Genomic DNA, 17,190 nt, shown 5'->3' on the forward strand with positions numbered 1-17,190 from the left:
AAGAAGTAATGATGGAGTTTTAAGAATAGTTATTATACAAGAAGTAATGATGGAGTTTTAAGAATAGTTATTATACAAGAAGTGTGGTAACACACTATCTTCAAACTGATAGTATATCACCATATATTGTAAATTGAAATTCAACATTGAGGGCGCTGTCAAAATATATCACATGGAGTGACTGCTTTTGAGAAGGTGAAAATTTAACATCGAGGGTGCTGTCTCAAAATATCAAGTTTGTACGTTTTGCAATCTCAATTAAGGGGAATACTTCAAAAATATGTCATAAGTGAACAATATTTTTGCTTCTATATACGCACTGCATACTCTAACGGGGCCATTGTTTTCATTTTCTGTTATATCGCAAAAAATAAAAGAAAAATGGCAAAACATAGGCAAGAATGAAGGTGCATCACCACACACCATCTAAGGCCCCAACAAAATTCAATTTGCTAATGGTCTAGATGCACATAATTCAACATAGAGGGCCAAAAAACAGTTTTCACATGCTGTAGATTCCTATACTACGATACATTGAGGGCGCTGCATAAACAAGGTTGGTTACATCCCATTAATCAAGTTGGTAGGAAAGATGCATCTCGAAATATGATAGGAAGTTACTGAACTGCTCTGAACCACTTGTCTTCACCTATCCTATAAACCATGGCTTCTAGTGATGAAGCACTTCTACCACGTAAAATGGGTGACAATGAAAGTTATTCTAAGCAATTTTATTTTTGCCTTGTCCATATCATAGCTCACGATTGAGGAGGGGTGTGGGTGTTGCCCAAGTTCACTACAGGTCTGTGTTCTATGTATATTTTTCAGGATATTGATTAAATTTTACAAAGTTTTGTGTCACAATAACTCGTTTATATGCTCTCCAAGATCTGTCAATTATGTCTACTATTTGGCTAGTTTTTATTGTTCAAACTGACAACTAACATTGATAGTGAATAGTTTTTGTTCGGAATTTACTTTGTTACAAGCAGTACTGGTTTCTTTGTTCTCCATAATTTAGAGACAAGTACAATAATCAAAGTGTGGAGTACAACTTTATCCTATTTAAACATGGTACATTTCTTTTAACAGCAACACTGTTGAGATATGTAGATTTCATTTTACTGAATGAGCTAATCAGGTGATTGAATGCAACATGTACTTTACTATGATGCATACATCATTCAGGTGCTATTTTCACAGGCCATGTTATGTAAGAGAAAATGAAGCATTTCTGCCTTTCCCAAACCATGTCAGCAGGCAGGTAATGTAATGCGAGTGACCAATGATCAAAGGGGGGGCTAGCTAGAGCAGCCTCTCTAGTTTATGTTGTCACACCATTATCTACCACTATTTAAGTTACACAAAGTAGGGTCAGAATCTAAGATGCCAAGCCACAGACACCCCAAGCCCAATCAGTCCTTCTAGATACAGGCGAGAGTTAAAGAAAAGACAGACATTATTCCATCATACATTTGCCTGTATTTACATTACATGGCACACAGAGTCATAGAAACCAAATTGCCCAACGTTCATACAAGTTTGTTACTTTGCAATCTGGAATTGAGGAATGAGGAATTGTTGTACAAGCACACTCATATACATTCACACTGCTTATTCCACTAGCCTTAGAAGATAAGACTGACAACTATGAAAATAATATTCTCATAATAAATATTATTAATGATCTCTTGAATGATACCAATACAAAATTAAAAGACAATTTTTGTTCTGTTGATAGATTTATAATAATTCTGGCAAACTGTATTTGTATTTATTTTGTGAGATTTTGTCACACTTGCTGACATTATTGAATAAATCCTTTTTAAGAAAAGTTAGACAGCAAGCATGATGACATCTTATGTGTAATTTGTACAAAAAAAAAAATGGTTGTGATGCCAATGAATTAAAATAATCACCATCAACAAAAGAAATGTTTTTTTTTCCCTGCCACAGGAGAGAAAATAAATTGACTCTTACTGTGGCAATATGTAGTTATTTTGACCTGCAGGATTGATCAGCTCGGATTTTTGGTCAGTGACTTAATGAATGAATACACTTAACCCCACACACAACCTTCCAATATTGTGTTCTCTGCTGGTCATTGAACAACAACTGCCAGTTCACCAGCCCTCCCCCAAATTGTCTTTATATAAACATAAATTTATTTTCAGACAGAAAAATCGTAAAATCATGAAATTCGAAGTCTTCCACTGTTTCACTCATGGTTTCTGTCAAATATAAACGTCCATAACATTGATCTTCACATACTGCATATAGAACAAAGTCTACTACTTAAGAAAGTTGTTTACTACTAAAACCAAACGTAATAAGTTTGACTATTCATTGCTTGAGCATTATTAGCTTCCAGAAATGTGCAAGTTTAGTTTCATATTGTGACATTTTTATCACAGTGATATCGTTTGATATATCTGTGTCATGTACCCTCGACTCTACCTGCTTCTATCAGAGTTTAGGATACAAATCTGTATTTCTCATATCCCTGTAAAATGATATCCACAAGGTAGGTTAAAGATGCACTAGATGTCCTTGTGTGGTTTTCCCTGGATTATGTCTGTGTCGATTTCTTCTCATAGCTCTTTCTTACAAAGATGCAGCCATTGTCTGATCTCATCTCTTTAACTTGTCCACGTCTCACTGGGAATTGTCATAGTGCATATGAATGAATTTTTGTACATCAAATCTGCAATCTTCATGTAAACCACTTATAAACATGTCAAAATAACTCCATAACGCTCAACTCGCCTCTTTTTTATTTTCAGCTCTGCAGTCTATGCCAACTCATGTAGATGATTGTTTGCCGACAACTAATCTGCTATCTTTTGTTCTCCTAGTTTCCACACTGTTTCACTGTTTCATATATTCATGCTCAGCTTTTTCTTTTGACAGTGCATCATATTTCCATTGTCATTGAATCTTATTTACCCTATGTTGGTTGATGTTGTTCATGGATACAGACGTTTGTAACAATATGTCACTGACTTTTTGTGAAGGTTTTCTCACTGGTAACTCCTTCCTGGTTTTCTACTGGTCCTTTTTTTGAAATTGTTACAGACGACTCTGCGCGACTAGTTGCGAGGATTTTGGCAAACTAAACAGTGTATCACAAGCTCCAATTCATAGTATTTACTGTCGGTGAAGTTGAAGCAGTTGGAGTTATCAGTATACCTCTTGTCAAAATAGTCAAAGACAGTTTCTGTAAGCAATTTCTGCAATTTTATTGTCTCTTCTACCCTGACCTACCTAACTAAACTTGTAACTCAACTCAGTTGGTACATTATTTAGCTGAGGTGAATGGTATATGTAAACAACAAACTATTTGGGGAGCGACAAAATATTGGATGAAAGTAATGCTGGATGTTTACTGCACAGTGAGAAGTCTTTTTGGATTTTCAATCATCATAGTATTAACATCATCCTGTGTCAGTCCTCGTTTCAGCATAAATGGTACAATATTCTTCAACAGGTATTCATACCCCTCTCCTCCATATTTAACAAGACGTGTCTTGAATGCAATATCATGAGACATAACAACCTACAGAGAACAATGCATGAATGGTTTGATTACAATTTGCGTGAATACCGCACATGAATGAAATGATTACATGCCTGTTAAAAGTGGAGCATCACCTACCTGTTTTAGAAACCCATAATCCCTTAATTCACGGATCATGTGACACCGAGTAAAATCGCTTGGATAATCCATACCATGTGACAGTGCATGCACCATGGAACAACCCCAACCAAACTGATCAAACTCTAATATGCATCCTTTTTTTGCCAACTCAATCATCGCTTGTATGGAGATGACTCCTCTGTCCATGTGACCAATGATAACTCGACTCAGATCTGCACCTTCTGATTTGAGAATGTCCACTATTTGGAATGGAGATTCAATTGAATAGCCTGTGTGGTAAAAAATGAATATCAAGCAAACCATCTTTTACCAATTGTTGCAATTTGATTCACACGTGAATGAACCATTACCATCAAGAAATTATAAAAAATTTAAAAAATTTAATTTTTATTTTGAGAAATCAAAAAAACAAGCATTAATAATGCATCGTCCCCGTTATGGCGGGGGAGTCGCCACCTGCACATGCGTCAGATGGCCATAGCGTGTCATTGTTCACAGACAAGCATCTACCCATGAGCCTTTGTGTTTTTAACGTGTGTTGTTATCGTCGCTTGGGACTCAATTCCCGTGCTTGCGTAGGTGACGACCCTCCCGCTTTAAGTATTAGGTGTAGTCTGTTTAAATGTTCAGTACAAGTGACATGTAGAAATGAAAGATCAATGTTTTTTTTTAACACTAACACAGATTATAGATTGTGTTACTGTCAGTATAGTACCTACGTGTAAATTGAATTGGACTATATCTCACAGAGGAAATAGCATGAAAGAAAATCGTAGCCAGTCTGGTTTTGTTGTTCAAGAAACAGTTTTGGACATGTTACAGAATGATATTTTATGGATTTTTTGACAAAATGGCCAAATGATCAAATCTCGAGACAAAACATGTTGTTGTGTTACCTTGCAGTTTACTACCTATGTACAAACTTTCAAGTGAATCAGGCCATATCTTTCAGAGGATTCAGCACAAAAAAAAAACAAACAAAATGGTCGATAGTCGGCCATCTTGGACCGAATCTCAAAAAAAGGTGACGTGCACCTATAACCCAATATGCATGATCACCATACAAAGTTTGATTGAAATCACCCTGTTCAGCTCCGAGAAACAGTTTCGGACACGTTTAAATATCAGAATTTAGCAAAGTTGAGAAACAAAATGGCTGCCAGTTAGCCATATTTAATCGAATCATGATGAAAATTGGCGATATGTAGGTCACCATACATTGTCTGTATGCCAAGTTTGAATGAGATCTGTCAAAGGGTGTACGAGAAATGGCTCCGAACTGACGCACGGACAGGTGAAACCCAAATTAATAGTCCCTGTTTTCGAACTTCGTTCGAACAGGGACTAAAAAAATAATATTAAATTACTGTTATGCACACATTTGAATGGCTGCATACCTAGATGACATGCATATAGACAACCCCGTTTCTCACATACCTAGATGACTACATACAGACAACCCTGTTTCTCACATACCCAGATGACTGCATATAGACAACACTGTTTCTCACATACCCAGATGACTGCATATAGACAACACTGTTTCTCACATACCCAGATGACTGCATATATACAACCCTGTTTCTCACATACCTAGATGACATGCATTTAGACAACCCTGTTTCTCACATACCTAGATGACGGCATAGAGACAACCCTGTTTCTCACATACCTAGATGACTGCATATAGACAACCCTATTTCTCACATACCAAGATGGCTGCATATAGACAACCCTGTTTCTCACATACCTAGATGACTGCATATAGACAACCCTGTTTCTCACATACCTAGATGACATGCATATAGACAACCCCGTTTCTCACATACCTAGATGACTGCATACAGACAACCCTGTTTCTCACATACCCAGATGACTGCATACAGACAACCCTGTTTCTCACATACCCAGATGACTGCATATAGACAACACTGTTTCTCACATACCCAGATGACTGCATATATATACAACCCTGTTTCTCACATACCTAGATGACATGCATATAGACAACCCTGTTTCTCACATACCTAGATGACGGCATAGAGACAACCCTGTTTCTCACATACCTAGATGGCTGCATATATACAACCCCGTTTCTCACATACCTAGATGACTGCATATAGACAACCCTGTTTCTCACATACCTAGATGACTGCATATAGACAACCCTGTTTCTCACATACCTAGATGGCTGCATATGGTCAACCCTGTTTCTCACATACCTAGATGGCTGCATATAGACAACCCTGTTTCTCACATACCTAGATGACTGCATATAATACAACCCTGTTTCTCACATACCTAGATGACTGCATATAGACAACCCTGTTTCTCACATACCTAGATGACTGCATATAGACAACCCTATTTCTCACATACCTAGATGGCTGCATATGGTCAACCCTGTTTCTCACATACCTAGATGGCTGCATATAGACAACCCTGTTTCTCACATACCTAGATGACTGCATATAGACAACCCTGTTTCTCACATACCTAGATGACGGCATATAGACAACCCTGTTTCTCACATACCTAGATGACGGCATAGAGACAACCCTGTTTCTCACATACCTAGATGACTGCATATAGACAACCCTGTTTCTCACATACCTAGATGACTGCATATAGACAACCCTGTTTTTCACATACCTAGATGGCTGCATATAGACAACCCTGTTTCTCACATACCTAGATGGCTGCATATAGACAACCCTGTTTCTCACATACCTAGATGACTGCATATAGACAACCCTGTTTCTCACATACCTAGATGACTGCATATAGACAACCCTATTTCTCACATACCTAGATGGCTGCATATAGTCAACCCTGTTTCTCACATACCTAGATGGCTGCATATAGACAACCCTGTTTCTCACATACCTAGATGGCTGCATATAGACAACCCTGTTTCTCACATACCTAGATGGCTGCATATAGACAACCCTGTTTATCACATACCTAGATGACTGCATATAGACAACCCTGTTTCTCACATACCTAGATGACTGCATATAGACAACCCTGTTTCTCACATAGCAAGATGGCTGCATATAGACAACCCTGTTTCTCACATACCTAGATGACTGCATATAGACAACCCTGTTTCTCACATACCTAGATGACGGCATATAGACAACCCTGTTTCTCACATACCTAGATGACTGCATATAGACAACCCTGTTTCTCACATACCTAGATGACTGCATATAGACAACCCTGTTTCTCACATACCTAGATGACTGCATATAGACAACCCTGTTTCTCACATACCTAGATGACTGCATATAGACAACCCTGTTTCTCACACACCTAGATGGCTGCATATAGACAACCCTGTTTTTCACATACCTAGATGGCTGCATATAAACAACCCTGTTTCTCACATACCTAGATGACTGCATATAATACAACCCTGTTTCTCACATACCTAGATGACTGCATATAGACAACCCTGTTTCTCACATACCTAGATGACTGCATATAGACAACCCTGTTTCTCACATACCTAGATGGCTGCATATAGACAACCCTGTTTCTCACATACCTAGATGACTGCATATAGACAACCCTGTTTCTCACATACCTAGATGGCTGCATATATACAACCCTGTTTCTCACATACCTTGATTACTTGATACAGAAAACCTTGTTTGCTCACATACCTGGATGAATGGATATAGGTAACCCAGTTTCTCTTTGTGCTATTGCAGCTGCTTTTAATACTTTGATTTCATTCTCTGCCAGATTGGTAGAGCAACCCAATTCTCCAATGATTCCAGCACATATACCACCTTTAAATAAGCAGTATTGTTAATTCACTATTATGCCTTATGATCTCAATACAATGAACTGCTACTGAATGATATCTCCACATGCTACTAGCATCTGATCACTGTATGAACCAAAATGGACAATAGATGTTCATGTACATTTGTATAACTGGGATCTGTGGCCGGAATGGCAGAAATGCTTGTTTCTGACTAATTTTAACATTAAAATAGCCTCCATTCAGCCATCTTGAATCTGATCATCAAACAAGTACATGTATGTATGCGATAAATGATGTACTTATATGAATTCATTAACTTGATTGGTCAAGGCAAGTCAGAGAGAGATATAGTTCATGAACAGCATGCGCTAAAAAAATGGCCGCCAGTGACATCTGAAAAACAAAATAACATGCATCAAGGTCTTATTATGTGCAATGTATGCACCAAGTTTGAATGAAATCTTTCTATACATAACCAAGATCTGGTTAAAATAAATTTTCAACCTAAAATGACCACTATTTTGTCATCTTGAATCAGATCACGAAACGAATCAACAATTATATGTATACTATGATGTATGTGTGAAGTTTGAATGTGATTGGGTTAGGCATATTACATGACTATATCGGTCAGTATCAGGTAATAATACAATTGACTCAAGCCTTGGTCAATATACAAATCTGTATAGTGACCTTGGCCAGGGTCAATATTTCTATAAGATTTGGCTGCTTTAATAAACACCATTTGTAAGTTTTTTTTGTTTAGTAAATTTTAGATTTAACTCTTACCGTCAACCCCCTCATTAATTTCTGATAATAATGTATCTGCAATTAGTTCTACAGTTCGGTGGTCCATATCTGGTGGATGGTTCCCGGCAAGGTAGAATCCGGTTCCCATGACAATGTTAACCCCTGTAATCTCACTTATTTTCTTCATGGCTATAGGATTGCGGCTCATCCCATCAACACTGCATTCAACTTTTAACAAAAAATATCTATTAACCACTATACACAAATGAAAATAGATTTTTTAAAAGATAGGTAAATGTAAATTAGATTAATTGCTATATTACGAGTCAAAGAATAGATACCACTGCTACATATTCATACAAGTTTTAATCATCAACAAACCCTGACCAGTTGGTAAACATAAGCAAACCTGACCAGTTGGTAAACATAAGCAAACCTAACCAGTTGGTAAACATAAGCAAACCTGACCAGTAGGTAAACATAGGCAAACCTGACCAGTTGGTAAACATAAGCAAACCTGACCAGTAGGTAAACATAGGCAAACCTGACAAGTTGGTAAACATAAACAAACCTGACAAGTTGGTAAACATAAGCAAACCTGACCAGTTGGTAAACATAAGCAAACCTGACCAGTTGGTAAACATAGGCAAACCTGACAAGTTGGTAAACATAAGCAAACCTGACCAGTTGGTAAACATAAGCAAACCTGACCAGTAGGTAAACATAAGCAAACCTGACCAGTTGGTAAACATAAGCAAACCTGACCAGTAGGTAAACATAGGCAAACCTGACCAGTTGGTAAACATAAGCAAACCTGACCAGTAGGTAAACATAGGCAAACCTGACAAGTTGGTAAACATAAGCAAACCTGACAAGTTGGTAAACATAAGCAAACCCTGACCAGTTGGTAAACATAGGCAAACCTGACCAGTAGGTAAACATAGGCAAACCTGACCAGTAGGTAAACATAGGCAAACCTGACCAGTTGGTAAACATAGGCAAACCTGACCAGTTGGTAAACATAGGCAAACCTGACCAGTTGGTAAACATAGGCAAACCTGACAAGTTGGTAAACATAGGCAAACCTGACCAGTAGGTAAACATAGGCAAACCTGACCAGTTGGTAAACATAAGCAAACCTGACAAGTTGGTAAACATAGGCAAACCTGACCAGTAGGTAAACATAGGCAAACCTGACCAGTTGGTAAACATAGGCAAACCTGACCAGTAGGTAAACATAGGCAAACCTGACCAGTTGGTAAACATAGGCAAACCTGACCAGTAGGTAAACATAGGCAAACCTGACCAGTTGGTAAACATAGGCAAACCTGACCAGTAGGTAAACATAGGCAAACCTGACCAGTTGGTAAACATAGGCAAACCTGACAAGTTGGTAAACATAAGCAAACCTGACCAGTAGGTAAACATAGGCAAACCTGACCAGTTGGTAAACATAAGCAAACCTGACCAGTTGGTAAACGTAGGCAAACCCTGACCAGTTGGTTAACATAGGCAAACCCTGACCAGTTGGTACACATAGGCAAACCCAGACCAGTTGGTAAACATAGGCAAATCCTAACCAGTTGGTTAACATAGGCAAACCCTGACCAGTTGGTAAAAATATGCAAACCTTTTCCAATTAGTCAAGAATTAACCAAAAAAATGCTAAGAAAACTATTGTTAAGGATTGTTAACATTTTCAGTCATTGCAAGTCTACATAAATTGGAGGGTACACACAGTCATACATTTGGATACATTTAGATGATTTATAATCTAAGATAATTTACCAGTATTTATTCCAAGCCTCCAGTTTTAAAGTTCATAACAAGTCGATATATGCAAGCCATGATGTACCTTATAATGTACACATAGTGTAACAGTACAATAAAAGCAATTGGGGTAAAGTTGACCTTACCTAAAGAACTTCCACCACGTGCTTTGTAGATTGACATTTCTTCACACATAACATGTACATCATTCAGTATCATATTGTCTTTATTCTAAAAATAAATACATAATTTGTGAATATACATGTATGATAAATTATAGTTATAAACATTCATCAATTACTAGAATATGTCGCCATTATTATGTGGAAATGCATACCAGGTAACTCTGATATGGCAAATCCAGAAACAATGTTGTTGTATCGAGTGCTGGATATAAACTCCATGACCCAAAGCTAAACTGATTATCTCATGAGACCCTACATGACAACTTTTACTGATAATAAGTATTGTACCAAAGTCCTGCTCTATTTATTTCTATTACGAATATCACAAATATGAGATTATAGGAAATCCAGGGTGAAGCTACGTAGCATGCTATCACAGGTACAGTGAATTAATTTAGTAGGTTTGTAGGTACATTTTGATCATAAATTGAATGAACTGAGCATCTTCTGCACAGTGAGAATATCAAAACATAGTTGAACTCTAGTGACCTTTCCCCTTGTTGTATAATATTATTTCCTTTATCATAGTTTGTTTCAATAGGAATATGCATTTTCATAATTAATTTTTAATACAAACAAGTTTTAGGATTGAAACAGCAGTGAGAAAGCAGTCTACCAATGTCCTAGATTGATGTAAATATCTTACAAAAACATTGGTGCCTAATTTCTTTAATTATTTTAAGGGACATAATTTCCAGCTTTATTCAAAGTATTTGAGATATTTTAGTATAAAAACAAATGCCGCATCTCAGGAAAAAAGTGCTGCATTTAGACGTGAATAGATTCATAAAACATGCAAGATAACAGAAAATTTTAGCTGGCTTTTGCCCAAGAATTTTGTACAGGTGTCAGTCAAAAATTAATGATTTACTGAGACAAAAATGAACTGCCTTATTCATTATGCCACTACTGTACTATTTGAAAAGTAAAAAAAAACTCCCTCTAGGAATAACTATCATGTTGCAAGCTCTGCTTTATATGCAAATCAACTCAAACAGTCCAGTGAAGAGAAGAGAAGTCAAAAGTACTGTTGCCTCCTGAGAATCTACATCTTCAAATAGTGCAATCTTTGTTTTTGAAGTGCATTTTTAAATTAGTATTATAAAAGCTCTATAATTAATAGCTGAAACAAATTCCTGTGAACTTTGATTTTCAAAATTTATATACTTCAACAAAAAATGTTTTGTCAAATGAACTGTTTGTCAAATACAGAATACATATTTTTGAGTACAATTTTCCTTTCAATATGTGGATGCAATGTTTTGCTTTTCATGTATTTTTGCATTGTTTTTGATTTGATAACTTTGGACTAAACAGATTTTCTATTAGCTTCAGATCTTGATCAAAAGTTTGGCACCCAATTTATAGGAGTGCTTATATTGATTATCTGACATCTTGTTTTCTGTTAAGGTTTTATTTGTTTGTTTGCAAATGTGTATCAGACTGTGCTACAACTCTCTCAATGAGATGGCATTGAAACCCAGTCTAGTATTCCTATGGGATTTAGGAGATACATTACAAATGATATTATTACAAGATAAATGATTTGCTTCATTGAACACAGACAACAATGCATATTTCCACTGAGATCAGTAACTTTTGAATGTGTATTACCAGTGATCATTCAAGTAGAAACAGTCGAAACATTTTATCAGATTTTCTCAATTTTCACACAGGGAAGATTTTATGCTAATGAATTAGGTGACCAAGTTTGATAAAGTTTGGAATAGAATTAGTAAAGTTATTGTGCATACACTAACAATTATTAACAACAATAACGATGACAATGACGACAGACATTTTCCCCTTAATAATATAGCTTTCCCTTTAATATACCATATTTGATGATATGGGCAAGGTAAAAAACAACCTAGCAAATAGACAAGATCCATGTTACAAAGACAGCCCATGGAAATGCTTGTCAGATGAAGTGTCATCCACTAAACAGGAGACACAAAAACAACAATAGCCCAGGGGAAATGAGAGGTATCTGCTTGTTACATAGACATAGATACTTGGCTTGTTCAGCTGACTACTTTGTATTTTTATGACTCTCAACCTATAGCAAAATGTCACATTTTGGCGTGCTACTTTTTAATTATAGCTGCCTGCTCGAGAACTTAGTGAAACCCTTATTTATCCAAACTTGTTGGTTAGTTGTCATGGCAAGCAGTATAACTGTTATATACCTGGTTAAAATAACTTCTCACATGACCAACGTTTTGTAGCGTAAGTGGCTGAAGCCATAGATGTTGTTGCTGTTCTAATGTCAATCCACCAATTGTAGCTCTTGATGACTCAGCAACAGGAAGTCCATAGTTTTTTGCATAGTCAACCATCAGATGTTCATGCATAAGTGTTACACCAAGACTAGAAAAAACAAACGTGAATGGTCAGTCTCAATGTCATGAATTACATCAGGACTGGCAAAAGCAAATGAGTTCTGCCTATTTGAAAACTCTCCGCTAATGTACAATGAAGACAATGTGATCCACATTATTGTTTACCGGTATATTACTTAAGAAAAAATATATAATGATTTTTCATGTGTGATTTTCAGTAAAATTTATTCCAGAGAATTTCTACCACAATTAAATATGATTTTTTGAGATATCAGAAATTGGCTAATAATAATTAGATAATTAATATGCAAGTTTGTCATTATTAAACTAAACAAGCAGCCTATCGGCTGAGATAGCTCCGCTGTTAGAAATGCACATTTCAATTAAAGAACTGAAGACATCATCAGAAAATGAACAATATGTATAGTATCAAAGCAATCGGACTTACAGTTTTTAACAAGAAGTCGAAAATATCACTTTCTACCAAAAATGACTAAAATATTCACCAAAATTAGAGAATTGAAGATATCATCACGAAATGAACAAATCTGAGAAAGGTCTACATGTAGTATCTATATATGTAATATCAAAGCAATTGAACTTTTGGTTTTTAACAAGAAGTCGAAAATATCACTTTTTACCAAATATGACAAAAATATTCACCAAAATTATAGAATCCAAGATATCATCACGAAATGAACAAATCTGAGAAAGGTCTACATGTAGTATCTAAATATGTAATATCAAAGCAATTGAACTATTGGTTTTTAACAAGAAGTCGAAAATATCACTTTTTACCAAAAATTACAAAAATATTCACGAAAATTAGAGAATTGAAGACATCATCACAAAATGAACAAATCTGAGAGAGGTCCACATGTAGTACCTATATATGTAATATCAAAGCAATTGAACTTTTGGTTTTTAACAAGTCGAAAATATCACTTTTTACCAAATATGACAAAAATATTCACCAAAATTATAGAATCCAAGATATCATCACGAAATGAACAAATCTGAGAAAGGTCTACATGTAGTATCTAAATATGTAATATCAAAGCAATTGAACTATTGGTTTTTAACAAGAAGTCAAAAATATCACTTTTTACCAAAAATTACAAAAATATTCACGAAAATTAGAGAATTGAAGACATCATCACAAAATGAACAAATCTGAGAGAGGTCCACATGTAGTACCTATATATGTAGTATCAAAGCAATTGGACTTGCGGTTTTTAACAAGAAGTCGAAAATATCACTTTTAACCAAAAATGATAAAAATATTCACCAAAATTAGAGAATTAAAGATATCATTACAAAATGAACAATTCTGAGAGAGGTCCACATGTAGTACCTATATATGTAATATCAAAGCAATTGCACTTGCGGTTTTTAACAAGAAGTCGAAAATATCACTTTTTACCAAAAATGACAAAAATATTCACCAAAATTAGAGAATTTAAAGATATCATTACAAAATGAACAAATCTGAGAGAGGTCCACATGTAGTACCTATATATGTAATATCAAAGCAATTGCACTTGCGGTTTTTAACAAGAAGTCGAAAATATCACTTTTTACCAAAAATGACAAAAATATTCACCAAAATTAGAGAATTGAAGATATCAACATGAAATGAACAAACCTAAGAGAGGTCTACCCAAGGTACATATACACCAAGTATCAAAGCATTCATGCTTGTAGTTTTCAAGAAGAAGTCGAAAAAGTAAAACATTGACACGGACGACGACGGACAATCACTCATATGATAAGCTCCGCTCGACAAAGTCGACAGCGGAGCTAAAAAGAAGTTTCAAATAAAACGAACCCAACTGCATTGCTTAGTAGCAAACGATTGTGGTAGTGCAATCTGGTCATACTGCATTGCTTAGTAGCAAACGATTGTGGTAGTGCAATCTGGTCATACTGCATTGCTTAGTAGCAAACGATTGTGGTAGTGTAATCTGGTCATACTGCGTTTCACAATTGTTGATTATTACATAGTAAAGATTATGATAACGTGAAAAAATAAATTCGTTGAATTGTTATGAATGGAAATAAATTTCAACTTATTTCATCGTAAGCGAATGAATCAGATCGCATTTTCAACGATCGATGCTGTAGAAATGAATATCTGCCATGTTTTGACCTGTCAGGTCAAATCAATAATTAACCAATGAAAACGATGGATGATGCCAACGTGTTCAAATTACCATAGCTCATTTATATGTTAATGTTATTGAACGCAACGCGTTAAAGATTTGCCGATGTTGTAGTATGATCTTTTGGCTTGGATTTTGATGGGGTAGCGGCATGATTTGTTTTTAAATAAACAAATTAATTGTTTTCAAAAGATAAACTGAGCATTTGAAGAATGATTTAACATTGTTTACAGCGATAATAGCTCATTATCGAAACTAAGCTTACCTATTCACGCTGCAATAAACATCAATAGGCATCAGCAAAGAACTGCCGAAAAAACACCCATTTGGTCCCATTTTATTTTTTTTAAAAACCCGAACTGCAGTTTAACAGGCCTGGACGAATTTACGGCAGAATCCAGTATAATAAGTGGTTTAAAAAAAAATTGGTCATTATTATACAAATTAAGCAATTATGAATTACCTGTAGGTCTGTGTACCAAATTTCATCATAATGTGATGATTAATTCTTAAAATATTGATGGTAAGCCGAAAAGTGTTTCATTATGTAAATTAGTTGTATGTATATAAACCTAAAACTACTTAGATTGTTGCATTGTCTTAGAATATTTCTGTACAAAAATATAAGTACTTGATGGAATAGCTGAAAACTGACTACAGTCCCTCTATCCCTGGTCTGGAAACGGTCATTGTATTAGGTGTGAATTGGCTTCCTTCCCTGGCATAGGCAGTGTTTTTTTTTTTACAATTTAGTTGTTTATTTCAGAATTCAACCGTTTTTACACATAATTTTTTAATCAGGATATCTGTATAAGGCCATTTTAGCCGGCGAGTAGTTCTCCAATTCATCTATTTTACCAGCAGCGACACCTTTTCGCAACACATTTTCATACCTTTAACCCAGAAATTCTTCGTGTTTGACTTTTGGAGTGATTGAAATGAACTCTATTTTATTTACCCTTCTTCTCAATGCAAACCAATATACATGTATGTCTTCGATTTTGACATTTCATTAAAAATTGGTGGGCTGATCTTTTTCTTTGTCACAGCGCACCGATCGTAAATGCAAATGGTGACGTTTTGAAATGACGATGTATGCTATTCACTGCTAAAAAAATTGTTTACATACAAAAATTAAAGCATTATTTTATACTGGTGTATCATATAAAGTCATTAGTTGTTGTATAGTTGACATGAATTGTTATAAACACCCAAGAATCAGAAATATCACACGTTTTTCAATCGACCACGTCAACATGAATGACACCATTTTGACAAGATTTGTTTAGGGATGTCAGCCTGTTGGTACGCATCGTTTTTCCCTATTAAAACTAGAAGATGAACACAATTCCCGATATTAATCTTTACATGGCAGGAACTGGATGTTTATGAATTGGTAGGCTGGTTTTAATTTGTATCAGGGTTCATAGTGCTAATTTTGTTTACATGTTTTGTTTACATTGTAGTTGCCTGTAATTTGAAGTCGTAGTTACAATGATGTATCGCTAATTGCATGATGGTAAATTTGTTGATTTTAATGATTATTCTGACGGTATCATAATCAGATCTGACTTCCTGACTCCCTCAGCTCGGGTGTGAACAGTTTGTTTACCTACAATGCGATACGTTTACCCGAAACACTGTTCCAGAGAAAAGAACACTAGCCGTTTGTAGACCAAGGATAGAGGGACTGTGGTCTTAGCAATGTACCAAGTTTCATTGAAATGTGATGATCAGAACATGAAGTATTAGTGGAAAAGCCAAAAATTGACAAATCATTATGCAAATAAGGTGATTAATATGCACAGATTTGTATTCTAAAGTGATTTGCTCTGTGCATAAACCTAGAGCATCTATGTGCTTCGCACATGAGAGTCAATGATATATGCCTTCAATTGTCATAAGCTCCATACAAAAACATTGTACATTTCATAGGTGTTAAGAGTACACTATGACTCAAAATACAAACCATCTCATTCTCACTGTACCTGACAGCACCCAATACATACATTATTCATCATTGCATTTACTGCTGAAAAAATTGATAGCCAAAATGAATAGGAAAAGTGACATCATGCAAGCAATGTGTTGATTTATATATGTCGCATATCTGAAGACTAAGTTACGAAAAAATAATTTCTAAATTAGTAGTAAAAGCGATGTTTATAGATGAGTACTGTACTGTTCAGGGACTGCACTTTCGTATTGAGACGGAGGCCGTTCATTTTTAAAACAACATTCGATAAAGTGGCCTTAGCGCATTTGGGACAGTATGGGCAAAATATTTACGTTGGACTGAGTTCCACATAACTAACTCGGGCTGACTGACGTACATTCATACCTACCGATGTTCCGGGGTCGATAATATAATATAAACGTTAGTGTGTTAACACTGTCACATTGAATGTACCATATCTTACCTGCTAGGTTCAATTAACCCAGTAACGGTTTGTATTTTTCCTCGAAGACGATCCTTGTTCCCCATATTTCTGCATCAGTTTCCCAACAGAACAAATAGTATGGCGTCCATCCTCTCTTCTGATCACGT

At 35.7% G+C, this 17,190-nt stretch overlaps 1 protein-coding gene across 1 annotated transcript; it reads right to left on the reverse strand.

Annotated features, from left to right (window-relative positions):
- Positions 1-3,214: 3,214 nt before the first annotated feature.
- LOC100371129 (N-acetyltaurine hydrolase-like) lies at positions 3,215-17,190 on the reverse strand. Its single transcript, XM_002739005.3, has 7 exons — positions 17,063-17,190; positions 12,328-12,508; positions 10,100-10,184; positions 8,223-8,411; positions 7,327-7,455; positions 3,656-3,927; positions 3,215-3,556 (listed from the first exon to the last, which is right to left on the reverse strand). The coding sequence occupies exons 1-7, from the start codon at positions 17,125-17,127 to the stop codon at positions 3,383-3,385; spliced, it is 1,095 nt and encodes a 364-aa protein (XP_002739051.1). The 5' UTR covers positions 17,128-17,190; the 3' UTR covers positions 3,215-3,382.

Source organism: Saccoglossus kowalevskii, chromosome 3, assembly GCF_978046115.1.
Source record: "Saccoglossus kowalevskii chromosome 3, keSacKowa6.1, whole genome shotgun sequence".
Taxonomy (NCBI): domain Eukaryota; kingdom Metazoa; phylum Hemichordata; class Enteropneusta; family Harrimaniidae; genus Saccoglossus; species Saccoglossus kowalevskii.